This window comes from Lynx canadensis, chromosome B4 (assembly GCF_007474595.2).
Source record: "Lynx canadensis isolate LIC74 chromosome B4, mLynCan4.pri.v2, whole genome shotgun sequence".
Classification (NCBI taxonomy): domain Eukaryota; kingdom Metazoa; phylum Chordata; class Mammalia; order Carnivora; family Felidae; genus Lynx; species Lynx canadensis.
Genome location: NC_044309.1, coordinates 239,295 through 256,288, shown reverse-complemented (window position 1 = coordinate 256,288; position 16,994 = coordinate 239,295). Strand labels below are relative to the sequence as shown.

At 53.0% G+C, this 16,994-nt stretch overlaps 1 protein-coding gene across 2 annotated transcripts in view; it reads left to right on the top strand.

The window, feature by feature from the left end:
* DIP2C (disco interacting protein 2 homolog C) overlaps positions 1-16,763 on the top strand; it is a 411,195-nt gene extending 394,432 nt beyond the window's left edge. For both annotated transcript variants that reach the window (XM_030321072.1, XM_030321069.1), the window contains 5 exons: positions 3,888-3,945; positions 6,025-6,099; positions 8,843-9,017; positions 10,637-10,760; positions 13,653-16,763. In XM_030321072.1, the coding sequence (XP_030176932.1) occupies positions 3,888-3,945; positions 6,025-6,099; positions 8,843-9,017; positions 10,637-10,760; positions 13,653-13,905 (685 nt within the window). In that variant the 3' untranslated portion in view covers positions 13,906-16,763. The remainder of the gene's footprint in view (positions 1-3,887; positions 3,946-6,024; positions 6,100-8,842; positions 9,018-10,636; positions 10,761-13,652) is intronic.
* Positions 16,764-16,994: the final 231 nt, after the last annotated feature.

Genomic DNA, 16,994 nt, shown 5'->3' with positions numbered 1-16,994 from the left:
TAGCCCCTCGGGTCACTGAAGCCAGGGTCCGGAACATGCATGACATCCCGTGTTTTGGAACCTCCCCTCCCTCTCCTGGGATTCTGAAAAACTTGTGCCAGCGGCCTTCTAGTCCGTCCTTCAGATGCTTCAGCTGTTTTGGAAGACGCTGCCGTGTAGACGTGGGCCTGGAAGGCCCCCAGTCTGCAGCTGTGCGTCTGTGGCCTGCTGGGTGCGGGGGCAGACCCGGGGTCCCGTTCCCTCCTCTGGCTGCTGTGGCAGAGCGGGTCGTGGTGATGGCAGGTGTGGATGCTGCACGCCCTCCAGGTCACGGAGACCTCCCCGGGGGGCCGGGGCCGGGCAGCGGCCTCTGTCTGGCCCCCCTCAGGACACACCTGCACTGGGCTCGTCCGTGTTCCCGAAGTGACATTTCTGGCAGCAGCGGCGGCAGCTGCCGTCATTCTTACGGGGACAGATAGTGTGATTTCTCGATTGTTTCCCGTCTCCTGAGCCAGTGGTGTGATGGGCACCCTGCCAGCAGGTGACGGTAGCTGTGCAGGTGGAGGTGCTCACCTCCCCTGGGTGACAGTCGTGGTTTGTCACCCTGTGTCAGGGAGAGGAGGGGGCAGCGTGCTGGGGGGCGGTGAGGTTGCAGCAGCCCCTCCCCCCAGCCTCTTCCGCAAGGCCAGAGGAAGGAGCCCTTTGCGGACGGACCTCCTGCTTCAGCACCCTGTGTCTGTAGCGCCTTGACGTCACTCCGGTGGCTGCAGCTGTGCAGGGTGAGGTTCAGATCAAGGGAGGGATTGTGTAGGGAGTGACCGGTCTCCCCCCGTGAACTTTCTACCTTGCCGTTTCTTCTTTTCTAGCGAAAGCCTAAACTTCAAGTCCGTATTAACAGCCTCGGGGGAAAAACATGTTTTCGGAAGTCCAGGGTTGGTGCTTGAGTTTGGAAGCGTCAGAGGCAGGCCCTTCCTGACGCCGCACAGCGGGCTGGAGGGGGGTGGGGAAGCAGGTGCGCTGACGGCCAGCAGCAGTGGACGGGGGGCAGCAAGGGAAGGGGCGGAAAATCCTGGTCCCAGGGCTGACAGGTTTAATCAGGTCCTGAATTGTGTCAGACAGATTCTGCCACGTCCACGCGAGTCCCCCGGAGGATGATCTGATCATAGGCTCGGTCTCTCTGTAACCTCCTGGGAGACAGGGTTCCGTTTACCATCTCACTTCACTGTGGGACGGAGCCAAGCCCACTCTCGGGCAGGGCGCCCGCCTCTGCAGCCTCCCCCGCGAGCTGCAGTCTGGCTGTGACCTTCCAGGCTGCTTCCAGAGAGTGGTGCTGATGGCGGCACAGGCCCGGGGCATCTCCCGGACCCTGCCTGGCAGGTGCACAGGATGTCCGGAGCTCACCCGACCTGTGAGCAGCACCCTCCCACCCTGGGAAGGTCAGGCCGAGCAGGGCTTCGCCCGGGTGCCCGCTGTCGCCCTGCAGCCCGTCCAGCGCTCGGTATCAGCATCCCCCTTACAAGCGGGGAAGATGCCTCCTTCCGTGGGCTGCAGACGTGCACTCCGGCTCTTTGAGGACACAGCTTGCCTTTTTCCGTGAGGCTGTTTTATTTTTCATTTCTCACGTGGATGTAGGACCACCCTCTGTGGCATTTGCCAGTAGGATCTGTAACTTTTTCACATCAGAGCAACCCTGAGTGATTCCAGCTCCCCATTCCTGCGTTCCTGGGAAGCTCTAACAAAGGCCAGAGAAGAAACTCCTCGTGGTAGATCCTCCTCTCTTCCACATTTGAGATGAAACGCCTGCTTTCTCAGAGGCTGAGGGCCGTACAGGGAAGGACAGGACACACGTAAACTCTTCAAGCAGGAAGAGGGCCAAGGAGGCCACCGTCTGGCAAGGCAGGTGCCAGCCAGCGTGCACGTGGCCAGGAGCCCCACTGGCTGAAGGAGACCCACGCCCGTGTCATCTCGCCCTAGATTGTCCAGGCACAGGCCGAGGTAGAAGCCTGCACGGAGGGAGAGAAGGAAAAGCCGTGGACATCCTGGGCACCAAACTGCACAGTCCGGGGACATTGCTCTTGTTTCCTCGTTTCAAGCGTCTGGCTCAATTGGTGACTCTAGGTGCCCTGTCCGGGGTCCTCACCCTCCTAATGCAGCAGTCACAGCTGCTGGATACATCCAAAATGCCTGACAGGGGTTTCCCACATCCTAAGGTTGTGCTGGCTTTGCGTGCACAGCTGGCAGAGTGGGAGTGTGTCCAAAACAGCCCTAACTTTTGGCTAGGAGTTTTGCTGCCCAGCCGGACCCGCTGGGCTGTGGGGAAGCCCGGCCGCGTCGCGGGCCCGCCGCCCACCCCCAGCCAGAGAGCAGCAGCCCTGCTTGCGCGGAGACCGGGCTGTGCGGTGCTGGGACCTCATGCCAAGCCCACCCCCTCTGGGCCCCTGCTCCTCCATCCTGTCTTTCCCCAGCCACACGACTCACAATTTCCCACCCAGGTCAGCCTCCTGTCCCTGCAGCTTTCTCCGTCTGTAGCTCCTTGCTGACATCCTGAAGCCACAGTTGTGCGGCCAGCCACTGGACACAGGCGTGTTCACGTCACCTGACCATTCAGACGAGCTTGGCTTTAGTTGAGGGTAGTGGTCCCAGCCTCCTGACCCGGCCTCTGTGAGCACAATGCCGCCTGGGTCCTGAGAGCATTTGTCGCTTACAGTTCTGTCGCTGCATCGGGTAATTTATCTTGGATGCTTCATGTCATTAAGCCTGTTGGCATGTTCTGGAACCGTTGCAGCGGTGTGTAAGATCTGGGCTGCTTTCCTTGGATAGCCCTCATTTGCTGTCGTCAGCATCAAAGCCTTTCCCAAGACCAGCACCAGAGATCTTAGTGGCTGTCGTCCAACCCGAACTGGGGGTGGTGAGCTCTTGCACATCATCACGTTGCTGCCGCCACCGGTCAGGTGCTCTCCCTCCCGGCCCCACCCCTGACCACCCTCCCGCCCCCGTGGCATCCCACTTGCACGTGCCGCAAAGGCCGGCTGTGAGGGAGCCTCGTGCGCCCCCACACTGTGACCAGGGGTCCCCTCTGACGCCTCCTGCCCCTCTCCCCGTCCCCCCCCCCCCCCCGTCTCCAGAGCACGTGCCAGTCAGCAGGAGGATGGCTGTGACCACGCAGAGGGTGGCTCAGGGGTGGTGAGCATCCCTCCTCCATGGACACAGAGACACAGCCTCCAGCACCCTCACTGCTGTGCCCCGAGTATCCCTAGTATCAAGCATGGCACTCTGTGAACAAAAAGTGCCCCTAGGCGAAGGAACAGCGTCCCAGTCTTGTACCGTGGCAGAAAGAACACCGCGGGGGTTCAGCCAGCTGTGGTTGTGACCAGCACCAGTGTCATCCACGGTTCTTAAGATTAAGCCACCATTAAGTATTTTTTAGTGGAAAAGAGTTTGTTTTCTAGAGGGTTTTGCCGTCTAAATTGGCCAGTCCTCGTGGGGGTCAGATGCACCTGGTTCAGAAGGTCGATTCTGTGCTCCGCGGACCTGGGCCACTGTCCCCGTGGCCGGAGCTCATTCGCGCTCCAGTCTAACCCGTACGCCTTTCCTTTTCTGCAAGTGCTGAGTTGAGTCCTGGTTCCTGTTCAGGCAGAATCATTTTCCCGGTGGTCATGCATGACTGGCGAACGGGACTTGGCCTCTGTTCTCTGTGGCCCCTCCTGTGTCTCTCTCCGTGTTCCTGCCGGAGCACAGCTACATCCGCTGTGGGATCACTTTTTCCTTGGACATCTAAACAGTGCATTGCATTGGACAGTGCTCCCCAGCAGCCTGACCAGCACTGACCAGGCAGGTGCTAAGTATGGAGGAAGGGAACCACAGGCTCAAGAACACGGCCAAGTCATACCTTCTCTTTCTCTTTGTAGAGTGCGTTTAGTGGAAAGAGGCTCTCCTCACAGCTTGCCCCTGATGGAATCAGGAAAAGTAAGTATTGAAGGAAGAAAGATGTATTTCTCCATAAACCTGAGTCCTAGCGTTTGAGCTTTGACATTTTAAGAAATGTATTTTTTAGAATATTTTTAACAATAGGTTTGGCCATGAGTACAGAAACTCAAAACAACAGTATTTTAAACAAGTTAGGTTTTTCTTCTCTTTCACAAAAAAGAAATGAAACCTCCAGGGGCCCCAGCACTTTCTGTCTTGTTCTACTTTGCATGGATTCTGTTCCTAAGAGTACCTCAGGGTCAAAAGTGGCTGCTCTAGCTCCAGCCATCGTTTTCACATTCCAGCCAGCAGGAGAAGAAGCAGAAAAAGGAGGAAAGGGAAGATGCAGATGAAGTTTTCTGAGTTGCCTTGTGCACACTTAAGTACCGCCACCCAAAGTCCGGTCACACGGTCACACTGGCTGAAAGAAAAGTTAGAAACCTTATACTGGTTCTGAGTGTGTATGGGCCTCGCTATAAACCCGGGTATCGGTTTCTGTGAAAGCAGGCAAGGAAGGGTTATGGTGGGGTGGGGGGAGGAGTAGTTCCTGCCACAGTGGTTATGTTTTCTTTGTTTGTCTTTTTTTTTTTTTTACAAGTTGAGGGTGAGAAGTATATTTACACCAAAGCGAAGATTTCTTTTTTCATTTTTGGCCCCCGTTGTCCTATCTCTTCTCCACTTGACATAATTCCAGAAGCATCTTCTGTCAGTTCTGGATCCTTTATCATCTGTGTCAGTGTGAGCGCCATTGAGAATTCTTGCTGCTAAGTTGGTTCTCATGGTAGAACCCTGTGCTTACCTGCCCTAACTCAGCCTTGAGCAAGACACAGAGACCAGAGCCACCGTGTCACGCTTCAGACTAGGGGACGGGACACCCGTTCCAGGAGCTCTTACTGAAGCTCAACCCTACAAGGTCCGACTAACTGAACCCACACGGCTTCATCCCAAATTTGCAGAATCGGCTTTTGCTTCCAGATGCATGTGGTTTCCGTGAAATTCAAAACGCCTCTAAGCCAAACTTCCATTAAGGAGGAGATGGTCGGGGCTCCCGGGTGGCTCAGTCGCTTGAGCGTCCGGCTTCGGCTCAGGTCACGATCTCGCCATCCGTGAGTTCGGGCCCCGCGTCGGGCTCTGTGCCGACGGCCCGGAGCCTGGAGCCTGCTTCGGATTCTGTGTCTCCCTCTCTCTCTGCTCCTCACCCCCTCATGCTCTGTCTCCTCTCTCTCTCTCAAAAATAAATAAACATGGAAAAAAATGTAAAAAAAGGAGATGGTTGATACAAATATTACGATAAAAGACAGCGACAGGCAGGAGAACGTTGGAAGCATGATTGAGGAAAGAGAGGGCTGTCCAGGCTCTCTAGTCAGAACACGCCTGACAGCACGGCAGGGGCCACCACCCTGCTCCCTTCCACCACACCTGCCTCACTTTTCGGTCCACACTCACCTCCGAAACCTTGATCCACGAGTGACTTCCTTATTTCAGCACCGACTGCAAACCTCCCCCTTCATCCACATTCACGCGCCATGATGTCAGGCACGATACTAAACACAACTGAAAAGTTAATTGAAATGTCTGAAAATTCCTATTTTTCATGCATCATGCTAAGTTGTATCAGTCATCATGTTTCTATTCACATTCTTAATGTTTTTAAGTGTTTACTTATTATTGAGAGAGAGCAAGTGGGAGAGGGTCAGAGAGAGACAGAGACAGAGAGAGAATCCCAAGCAGGCTTCTCGCTGTCCGCGCAGAGCCTGATGCAGGGCTCAATCCCAGGAACCATGGGATGAACTGAGCCAAAACCAAGAGTGGATGCTTAACCAACTGAGCCACCCAGGTGTCCCCAGATTCTTAATGTGAAGATCACTTTAATACAGGCACTATCATTGTAGTAATAATTACAGTAAGATGCGGTTGTCACACAGTAATTATGGTATGTAATTTTGATTTAAGGCCATACCACTTTCTAGACAGTTTTAGAAAGGAAAACAGGCATGTGGCATAAGGCCACAGCAAGGTTGATTGGTGTGGCATCTGCCTGTCTGTCCACTGACCAGAACGTTCTCCTCTGCCACATAGATCCTCCCGGGGGTTCGGATCATAATTGCCAATCCAGAAACAAAAGGACCGTTGGGCGACTCCCACCTGGGTGAGGTGAGTTCCGGGGTGTCCGCCCGGCTGAGGCGAGCTGCGGGGCGTGCTCGGAGATGGAGCCTCTGAGACCAAATGACCGCCCTGCTGGACGCGCCGGGTCGTCCTCAACACCTGGAAGCACCGCTAAGCCTCAAGTCAAGTCACTGGCTGGGAAGGAACCTGAAAATAAGCTTTACCGCTAGAACGAGTCACCGAAGTTCAGGGTTGCAAAGCAGATTTCCGTGAGCAAGTGTGAATGGCCCTCTCCAAAGAATTTAGGGCAGAGGATAGTGAACGTACGTGGAGTGAGTTTCCTTACGTCCTAGCTCTTGCCTTTCCCGCACGCTTGCCGACTTAGTGCTGAGAAGCGCGTCGGGACAGCCATGGAGAACATGCCCAGGGCACAAGGCCACAGCCCAGAACCACGGAGTGTCAGTAAGTGGTCGCAGTTTAGGGAATGACAGGCATTTCCTCTGTCAGGAAGTCAACAGTGGCCTTGACCCATTCGCTCGTATTTAGGAGGAAACCCACGCTGGTTGACCCCCCTTCCTGCTGCCCTAGATCACCCCCTCCCCCACTCAGCCAGTGGGAGGGACATCAGAAAGGGGCACGGTGCACTTACCTTCCCTCCTGTTCTCGGCAAGGCCGAGCCCCTCGCGGGCACTGGGTCTAATGCCCACGTCCTTGCTGCCGTGTCACCTGCCCCACATGGTCAGCTTCCCTCCTCACAGAGGTTCCCCAGCTGCCCACGGACCTGCTGCCGTCGCTAACAGCTTATTAAAAACACCACTGCTCAACCAACAGACTCTTTTGTTTTAAGCTTACTTATTTGAGAGTGTGAGTGTGAGTGAGGGGAGGGGCAGAGAGAGAGGGAGAGAGACTCTCAATCAGGCTTCATGCTGACAGCACAGAGCCTGACGCGGGTCTCGACCCCACGAAACCGCAAGATCACGACGTGAGCTGAAACCAAGCGTCGGACGCTTAGGCAACTGCGGGCGTTAAGCCTGGTGAGCCCCACGGGCTCCCGTCTAGGAACATATTTAAAGGAGATTCCTCAGTAAGACCTGTACAGTGTTTTATCCCCTCAGTTCTGATCTTCAGACGTGATCGAGAGATTCCCACGAAGGGCTAAGCAGCAGCCCAACCAGAAAAGGCATTTGGGATGTGAGCAGTGGTCAGGACTCACCACTGTCGTTCCTTCAGCCACCTGTGATGTGTGCTTGCGCCACCGCGCTGGGGCACCGGGAAGAGGGGCGCAGCGGCTTTGTTTACTTGAAGGACCGTTGATACACACAGTGTCGTGTTAGCGTCAGGTGCACAGCACAGTGATGTGACTCTTGACCAGGACAAGTGTGGTCACCACACAACATGATGACGATTCCATTGCCTACATTCCCTGTGCTGCAGTTTTGATCCCCGAGATTTGTTGAGATTTTGCTGACTGCAAGTTTTTACCTCTCGATCCCCTCCCCCCACTCAGCCCCTGCCCGCTGCCTCCCCTCTGGCACCACGGTCTATACTCTGTACTTATGAGTCTGTTTCGGGGCCCCTGGGGGCTCAGCCAGTCAAGCGTCCGACTCTTGGTTTCGACTCAGGTCATGATCTCACGGTTGGTGGGTTCGAGCCCCACATCAGCAAGGAGCCTGCTTGGGATTCTCCCTCTTCCTCTCTCTCTGCCCCTCTACCACTCTCTCTGTCTCTCTCAAAATAAATAAACTTCAATCAGTCAGTCAGTTCCTAGGAATGAAACTGGGAAGGGCAGTGTGCTGTCCTGGGTGCCTGGAGAGGGTGCCAGCCTGTGCCGCTGTCTAGCCAGTGGCCTCGGCTCCAGCCGGGCATCAGAGCCCACTTCACTCTGGTTTTCTGAACAGGAACGTGTCTTCACCAGGAAATTTTGTGTCTGAGAAGAAGGAACAAGTTTCATTGCCCTTGTACGGTGGTGGTGTCGCTTTTTCCTTTACTCTGGGGTTGGGTTTGTTCAGCAGGTACTGACTGGGTGGCTGTGGCTGTGCCACAGTGTCTGAGAGCCACGGGACAGTGCAGACAAGGTGGACTGTCTCTCACTCGTCCATTTTTCAGTGTAATAAAATCCTGAAAACAACCCAGCTCAGAACGTCTTGTCTTTAAACGCTGTGTGGTCCAGAAGACCCTGACTTCTGGTTCTTTTCCCTGCAGAGACAGCATTGCATGCAGTTTTACGCGTGTTTCAGGGACTTACTTGGCTTAACCTCGAGTCTTTTCCACGGCTCTGCATGACTCACATGGTCACCACTTTGAGTCAAAATGTTGCTCTTTCTCATTTGCCCAAGTGTCACACACACGGGCTGTTTTGTTTCTTGATATTTCACACCTTTCCTTCTTTGAGTCAGTTTTGGTTTCTGCTGTTGTCTTGGAATATGTTCCCAAAAGTGTGCAAACCACGTGAAAGGGAAAAATAAGTCATAAAAGTTTTCGACGTTTTTCCAAATTGCTTTTTAGAAACAATCGTTATATTTGAATAAGTGCAAGGAAACTGCTTAGTACAACATCGCTCACTTGATGTGCCTGCTTTCAAACCCTTCCTGTTCTGACGAGCTTCTCCACAGGTGGACAGCTTGGTGCTTTGCTTCGCGCCTCTGTGTTCCCCCCCAGAAGCCTGCGTGAGACTCACGTGGCCTTGTTCCTGCCTTGAGGGCGCCTTGATCAGCTGCTGCCTTGCGCCCGTAGTTTCTTCCCCAGGGATGTTCCCGGGTGAACTCACCCAATTCTGTTGCTTCCTGAACAGATCTGGGTTCACAGTGCCCACAACGCCAGTGGCTACTTCACCATTTACGGAGACGAGTCCCTCCAGTCAGACCACTTCAACTCAAGGTTAAGTTTCGGAGACACGCAGACGGTCTGGGCGCGGACGGGCTATTTGGGGTTCCTGCGGAGGACGGAGCTCACAGACGCAAACGGAGGTAAGAGCCCAGGCAGGTGGGTCGAGAAGCCAGGTCCCCAGGCCCTGAGAACTTGTGTGGGTTTGGGACCCCAGCCCCAGGGGCTCCTCGCACATGCTGGCCGCAAACCAGCCAGGAAGCAGCTGAGTACGGAAGACAGGACGGCGGGTGTGAGAGTGTCCACGCTGAAGCCGCACGTCGTGTCCTGTGTGCTCTCACGGGAGCCAGAGTGTGCCCTGCCCGTGACACCGCGCCCCTAAGTGCAGTGGACAGACCCCCCGCCCCTCCTGCAGCCGCCCAGTCCCAACGAGGCCCGCCGGCAACCCCAGCTGGGCGGTGGCGGCAGGACCTGACAGTGTGGCCCGTCAGGAAGGGAGAGGTAGCCAGGCGCTCGGGCCGTGGTCGCACGGAGGCTGACTGCTCCCGCCTCTGAGGGCGGCTGGTGCCAGGCAGGGAAGTGACAAAGGTTGAAAATGTAAAGTGCTACTTGTTGTTAAGGTCTCAGCTACCAGTTCTACTCAAGACAGAGGCAGGACTCCGTTATTTCAAAGGATGGGAGCAGAGATTTCCTGGTGAGATCCTGTCAGACCCCAGCCCCAGGAGGTGACTTTCAAGAAGGCTTCCAGACACAGCTGCGTGGCGGGAGCTCTGTGAGCCGGGCTGAACTGGCATGAGTTTAGGGGGAAAGCAAAGCACAAAAATATTTTGGCATCGTGTTTGTATCGTGTTTGCAATTTGGGAAAACCATAGGCTATTTTATTGGAGGGTGTTATCTGGGATTCCCAGGACCTCCTCAGGAGGTGGGATAGGTCCCACCCTGTGGCATTTGGGTCGGGGGTGCTGGGACAGTGCTGTCGTCCTCAGCTCTGTGACCCCCCCAAAAGGCCGGAGTCCCTGCTGTATTAATAGTTAGAGGCCAGCAAATAAATGTCCTCATCTCATCTGACTTAAAACTGGAAAAGACTTCTTTTCTGGTATTCTGTATGTCGATCGCTTCTTTCAAATACTCTCGGATATACTTACCACCCTAAAGGTTGAGGGTGTCTCCTTACTTTTAAGGAAAGACGGACTGACCGCATGTTGCCTCTGTCCGAGGTTTGCATGAGTGAGAAGACGTTTCACGGTTACATGAGCTAAGGAAATCTTTGTTTATGAGCATTATCAGAAACTCTGCTTTTTTTCCTACTGAGAGGTAGAATGAGTTTAGACCTCATGTGATGACATCAGAGGGAACCAGGTTTAATTTTGGCTCTGCTGCTGCACCCGGACCCTAGGGCTTTGGGAGAGCACTCTGAGGGTTGGGGTGTGTCTGCCGGCCCCACTGGGGCTGAGGGCTGCAAGGAACGTGGGCTGGCCTACTGCAGGTGCACAGAAGCTGGTCCGAGAACGCACTCTACTCCGTGGTGTGGAGGTGCGGAGCGACGTTACAGGTGTGAGAGCAGCCCTCCCAGGAGACTGCAGTGCTGGCCCGGCCATTTCCTTGGGAGCACAGCGACCCTGGTAGAAAGGAGCTTGCTACCCTCGCTCAGTGGCCCCACTCCTTTGCATCTCGCAGTCCGGAGTAGTTTCAGACTTTTGTTTTCAAGCAGCTCGAGCACCGTTGTGGCGAAGTTCACACACGTTTTCCGTTCCCTACACAGAGCGCCACGATGCCCTGTATGTGGTGGGGGCTCTGGATGAGGCAATGGAGCTGCGGGGGATGAGGTATCACCCGATAGACATCGAGACCTCAGTCATCAGAGCCCATAAAAGCGTCACAGAATGGTGAGTAGTGGGTGGGCGTGTGCACAGTGGCACGGGACAGAGGCTGTGTGGCACTGGGAATGGACGGGGGGGGCCTGTGCAGGAGAGCCTCGGCTTTGGATTGTAGACCTTTACCTTCGGGGCTGATAACTTAGCCGCCAAAGGGCACTCTTGGCGTAGAGTCCACAGGTTGCGTGTTTTCCTGAGAACGATGCGCCTGGAGAGCGAGTCCCGGAAATTGTCACTTACTTGCGTTGAGTCTGCGAGAGGGTCACATGGGGAAAACGGACTGCACACAGGCGCACGAGCAGGCACTTCAGAGTGAGGGTCCTTCACAGGCCGTAAGGCTCAGACGGGAGGCAGTCACACCAGATGCCCTCCAGCAGGCCGGGGGCCCCGGGGCCTGTCCTCCTGGAGCTGGGCTCCCTCCCTCCCTCCCTGGTCCGTTTGGTTGGCGGTGTTGATGGTGGCCCACGGTGCCTGGGGCTGGCCTGGAGGCCGCAGCGTGGAGCCCTTCCTCAAGCTCACGGAGCGCCTTCACGTGGTGTTTAAGAGTGAAAAGTGGCTCAGCACCCGTAGCTGTAGGTTTGTGCGTTTGGTGGGTCCCGGAGCCAGCAGAGGCCTGACGAAGCTGCTCTCGAACCCAAAGGGAGGCACGTTCCGAACTGTCTTGTGAGCAGTTTTTCCTCGTGGGTAGATTGGCCTGAGATGGTTCATTGCGTCATGTGAGCGGATTGCAGGCTGGTTATCTGTTGGCGTTTACTGAACGGGAACACAGAAAGCTTGGCAGGATGGAAGAGATGGGAGAGCCATCACTCCCCGCACGGTCCTGTGCTTCAGACTTGGACGCGTGCCTGCTCTCCCTGAATCTGCGGAAGCTGCTTGTCCGCTTGCGTGTAGACAGGAGACGGAAGCCCTAGAAAGACCCCGGCCCAGAAATGGCACCGGGCCGCACCCCGGTTACAGCCTTCCAGCTCTGTGTCTGTGAGAAAATACTTCAGACTGGTTTGCACCGCCTCCCTCTAGCGTTTTCTGTGTAGTTGCAAAGGGCTGTCTGCCCTTCACAGGTCTGTGGCAGGTGCTCCTTGCTGCCCCTTGTGGTTTCTGTTCCAGGGTTCAGGGTTTTGTTCTAAGCACTGCTGTTGCCACCTGCTGTGTGGCCTCACCCGAGGCGTATCAGGCCCCGTGCTCCGCTCTGTTCACGTGTGCACCGGAAAGACAGCGGCTTGATTGTGCTGGGCTTTGTCCGCCGGCAACCGCCCAGTGCAGCCTACTATGTCGTTCTTGCTCCTTCTTCCTTCCCTCACCGGGCCTGTGCTGCTCCGCCAGCGCACCCTGTCAGGTATCTCGGACCAAGGCTGACACCTGTGTCTCTCGATGTGACTGTGCACAGCGGCACAGTCCCACTAGCCACATCTTTCCCTTCTCATCCGTCGTCTCCAGAGGTTGACATCTCTGGGCCTAGGAAAGCTCTGTTGGAAGGAGAGAGATGTTGGCCCGCCCACAGCTTCCTGGCAAAGCCCTCCGCCATCCAATACAGAAATCCAGCCTGGTTCCTAATACTGTGTCCTCAGTGTCAAATGCTATAATTAAATTATGCCCAAAGTGGCTACTATGTGTATCTAACCTGTGATGTCACAAACTCAGGATGGGCTCACTCGGGCCATGCAGAGCAATATTTTAGAGTCACAAAGAGTCCCAGCACATCTTGGGAACAGACCTCGGCAGGACCGTTTCCTTGGGTACACGCGCTTATCACCAGGCCAAACCCAGAAGCAGTAATCTGTCGAACACATTCTCTGCTCTTTCCTTCCACATTAATATATTTACTGGTCATTCTAAACAAGATGTGTGGAGTTTTTTTTCTGAATAAATGTGTTCTGAAGCTCTTAGAAAACATAGTGAGGTTCCCAAACACTTGCTGCCCCATAGAACCTCTGTGCATCTGGCTGGAGAGGCAGATACCAGCAGCCCCCTGCAGGCCCCTGGAGCCTGGCCTCCTCCTGCACACAGCCCCTTCGCCCTGGGACCCTTCTGACCTCCGCGGCCAGTGGAGCGTGTGCACCAGGAGCAGTGGCCACTAACGCCCTCTTCCTACCGCGTTCTAACGACCAACCGTAGAAGTTCAGGTGGCTGGCAGCGTAAAGCAGCACCGAGCTTAGGCTCCCACAGACTGGCCGGACCAAATACTCCGGGTGACCTTCCATTGAAAGATCCCAAATAGAATACTTCTGGGTCCATCTCTGATGTTCTTAAGGAATTGTTCCCCATACAGGTCACCTCTTGCCGCGTTCGACCCATCCCAGACTCCGTACTAGAAACAGTTACTGTGCCCCTGTGTGTGCAGTTGCCCACTGGGTTAGCTGGCCCCAGTGTGACGGGACCCGTGGTCAGCTGCACACAAAGCTGGCGGTTCTTCTCCATGCTGCTCGTGCTCCCTCAGTGCCCCCCTCCCACTATGGCACAGGCAGGGCAGGACCAGCCCCAAAGCCCCAGCTGTTCTCCAGCCTCTGCTGACTTACCCCCGGCCTCCTTGCATACCAGCCCCAGGCCCAAGGCGGGGACACAGGCTTCACCTTAGGGGCACAGCGCACAGGTGGTGGGGCTCCCGTGCTACCCGACCGCGGCGTGTCCCTCGGCAGCGGCTGAGGGCAGAGGGCAGGGCCGCTGTCAGGGTGATGCCTAGCACAGAGATCACGTGCACGCGCAGCAGCCACCACGAGTGCCGCCGTTAGAAAACGCCAGCGACAGGTTTGTGTGCGACACTTAATGAGCTGACGGCCGTGGGCTCGGAGAGATGGGCAGCGCACAGGCACATCCAAAGAGAGCCAGATGGATGGGACTTGTTGACAAGAAAGCCTAGTTGTTCAATAAAAACCTCGCCGTGTAGTGATGATTTTCTCTCTCTTGCAGCGCTGTGTTCACCTGGACAAATTTGCTGGTGGTGGTGGTTGAGCTTGATGGGTCAGAGCAAGAAGCCTTGGACCTGGTCCCCTTGGTGACCAATGTGGTCCTGGAGGAGCACTACCTGGTGGTGGGGGTGGTGGTTGTGGTGGACATCGGTGTGATCCCCATCAACTCCCGGGGAGAGAAGCAGCGCATGCACCTGCGTGATGGGTTTTTGGCCGACCAGCTGGACCCCATCTATGTGGCCTACAACATGTAGTCTCGTCTCTGGCTCCCATGGACCTTTCCAGGGAAGGAAACGTTTTTCTCAGTGTCACTGAAGTTTGCAGACACGAGGGCAACATTCACCGGGATGGAGCCTTTGGTCACGCCTCAGCGAGACTCCACAGCAGTCCTGGTTGGCATGGGGGTGAAATGTGAAATGTGAATTTACCACTGAAGTTTGCTCAGAAGGACTTTGGATTACTGCCTTCAGTTTGTTGGAAAACCCATTTCAAAAACTTTCTTTTCTTTTTTTTTTTTTTTTTTTAATTATTGGATAAGTGCTTTCTTCGTAAATGTGGTATTTTGTTAAGCCAAAATAGCAATTAAAAAATATTCTGCCCTCAAGATGGGTTCTTTTAAACAATTTATGTAGTGTGACAAAGAATTGTTTTCTCTGTTTAATGTGTCATGAAATCTTAATGACATGGACCTTGTTACTGATTTAAGCCATTGCTAGATCTTATCCTTTTAGGAAAGTTTGTTGAGGTACGAGGAAACCTTCCAAATAGCACCTTCCAATTAGATTTTAGCAGCTTTCTTTGTCGGAAATGTACTGAAGAAACAAAGGCTAGCATAGGCCTTGGAAGTTAGCATAGAGTGAGAAGGAATTATACATAAGGTGTATTTCGGCAACTATCTTGCAGATAACTTTGTACTAAACTAAAAAGATAAAATAAGTTAACTTCTTCATATGTAATTATGTACAAAACGTTTAATTTATTTTGATCTCTTTAGAAGTATAAAAGAGAAAAAACATTCAAGAACATTAAAGTCTTGTAATGTTTGCTAATATAAAAAAGTGTTGTATTATCTTGCGTGGATAGTATCACAACAAATATATATATATGAAATATAAATTCACTAATGAACAAAGGAGATTTTAAAGTTTAAAATGCAGAACCTGTCACTTGCATGGTGTCCCCTCCACTGTACTGTAGATAAAGAGAGATTCTCTCACACCCACTTTGCTGATGTGAGCAATCACAGATTGCCGGTAGCCCGGTCTAAATGTTTCTTCTAGAACCAGAGACCAGCAAGTGAAATTATTGCCATCTCAGAGATGGGGAAGGAACTTGAGGCTAAACGTGCACTATCTTTCCTTTGCCGTGGGGGCAACAGCGAACGGTGTGCCAGCATGTGCTTAGTACGCGGAGCGGGCATTAGGGAAGGCAGGTGTGTGTGGCACTGTTCTCTTAGCTGCAAGAATTCGCTGCACAATGTTCTTCATCATTTTTGTTAGTGTCACCCCTTTTGGTCCTTGGTATGAAAAGGAACGATATTCTGTGGTCATTTGCACTGGGTTGTGTTGATTCCCCTCAGATGGCCACTGTATGGAGTGGACAGAGTGTCCGGAACAGCTTTAAGGGAAAAGACTCACCTAGGAGACCGTCTCCTCGGCCAGCTCTCTGGGGTTCCCTGCCCCGGCGGGAGCAAAACCCACAGGGAACTCGCATGAGCTGCCCCCGGACTCCTAACAGAGCCGCTGGCTGGAGCAAGAAAGCCTCACAGCTGCCTTCATCTCGCCACCTGTGGATAACACGTTTCTGATTTCCGTCTCTTGCTGCTGCTGCTGCTGCTGCTGCCGCCGCCTCACACGCCTTCCGGTTTTCATGTCTCACCTGTACACTCCTTGATTGAATTGGCCCATCTGTGTCCAGCCAAGAAGAGGTATCAGCTGTCCAAGCGTGATTTATCTCGTAACCGCCCCAGTATGACCCCGCAGTGGCTCTCGTTGCTAGAAATGCATGACCAAGATTGTTGCTGGGCAAACTTTAGATTCTCTTTTCGTTACGTTGTAGGCAATGTCTTCACCTGCCTTTGCTGTATGCGCCAGCAGTAAGCCCTTTGCTAAAAGAGAGTTTTGTTTGACTTCCGAGATCCAAGGCTACTTGTTTTCTCAAAATTTTAAGTGGCATTTTTTAGAACTTTGTCTGCATGTGGGGTGCATCCTTCCGTCTCCACAAATTAGTTGATTTTTAAAATATCATTTGACTTCATTGCTGTGTGAATATTTCTACACGCTTCAGATACACATTCCTACAGTCTTCTGCTTCCTACGAGGGGCGGGGGGAATCCCCACCACACACAGAAAAAAGACATTTTCTTACACATACCAACCTTGTTTAAGGGGAAGGATGGTTTAAGGCTTCAGATCACGTACTGATTAGGAAACACAGTTGCAGGATAACTTGTGAGGTCTAGCTGATGTCGGAAGCAAACAAACCAGGTGTCACTTCCAGTAGGACCTTCACATGCAAGGCGGTGCGGTTGTGAATGTGGTTAGTGACGTCCTGTCATCTCTCATGTTAGAGTTGAGGTCAAAGGGTTGGGGGCTGGGATCAAAGGTCATTTGTGCAAGAAAAAGGAAAGGAAACCCGTTTCAGCAATAAAGAAGGATCGTTCTGTATTAGAAATTGTGCTGTAGATAAATCATTCATGAGAATGTAACAATGTTTGTCTTGTGACCTTGTGCTTTTGAAGTCAGACAAAACCGTGTAATCAACTTGCACAAAGAAGGGTACACAATGAACATTGAAACACAGACCTAACCCAACAGGGCGGCTTCCTCATGGTGCTTGTTTATTATATATATTTAATCCTGCTTGACACTTTACCCAAGGGAAACTGTCCCTTTTATCAGTTGAATGTTAGCAGCGTTATTTCATAGAGTGTGGTGACTGGTTAGAGAAATTCATGTACTCAACCAATCACGGTTTCAAACAAAATTTTTATGTGCAAAGGACGGCAACCTTCTCGTATGTTAAACCACCAGTAAGCTTTGTACATCTGTGATAACGCCTGTTTTATATTCAAATGAACAAATAAAAGCTTTTATTTTTGTTGCTCTGAAAATAGCAGTTTCTTAATTGGTCCCCTGGAAAACTGTCTGGGACAGGTTCAATCCCAGGAAGGAAGTGACTCCTGCAGGGAAATGGGAAATGTATCTGACTCTGTTTACATAATTTGTTGCATTACTTATTAGTACAGATAATCATACTTTGAACAATGTTTAAATTTTGATGTGGGCATTTATTGCTTAAAAAATTCCTATGGCAACATGTTTTGTGAAATGTTTTTTTTTAA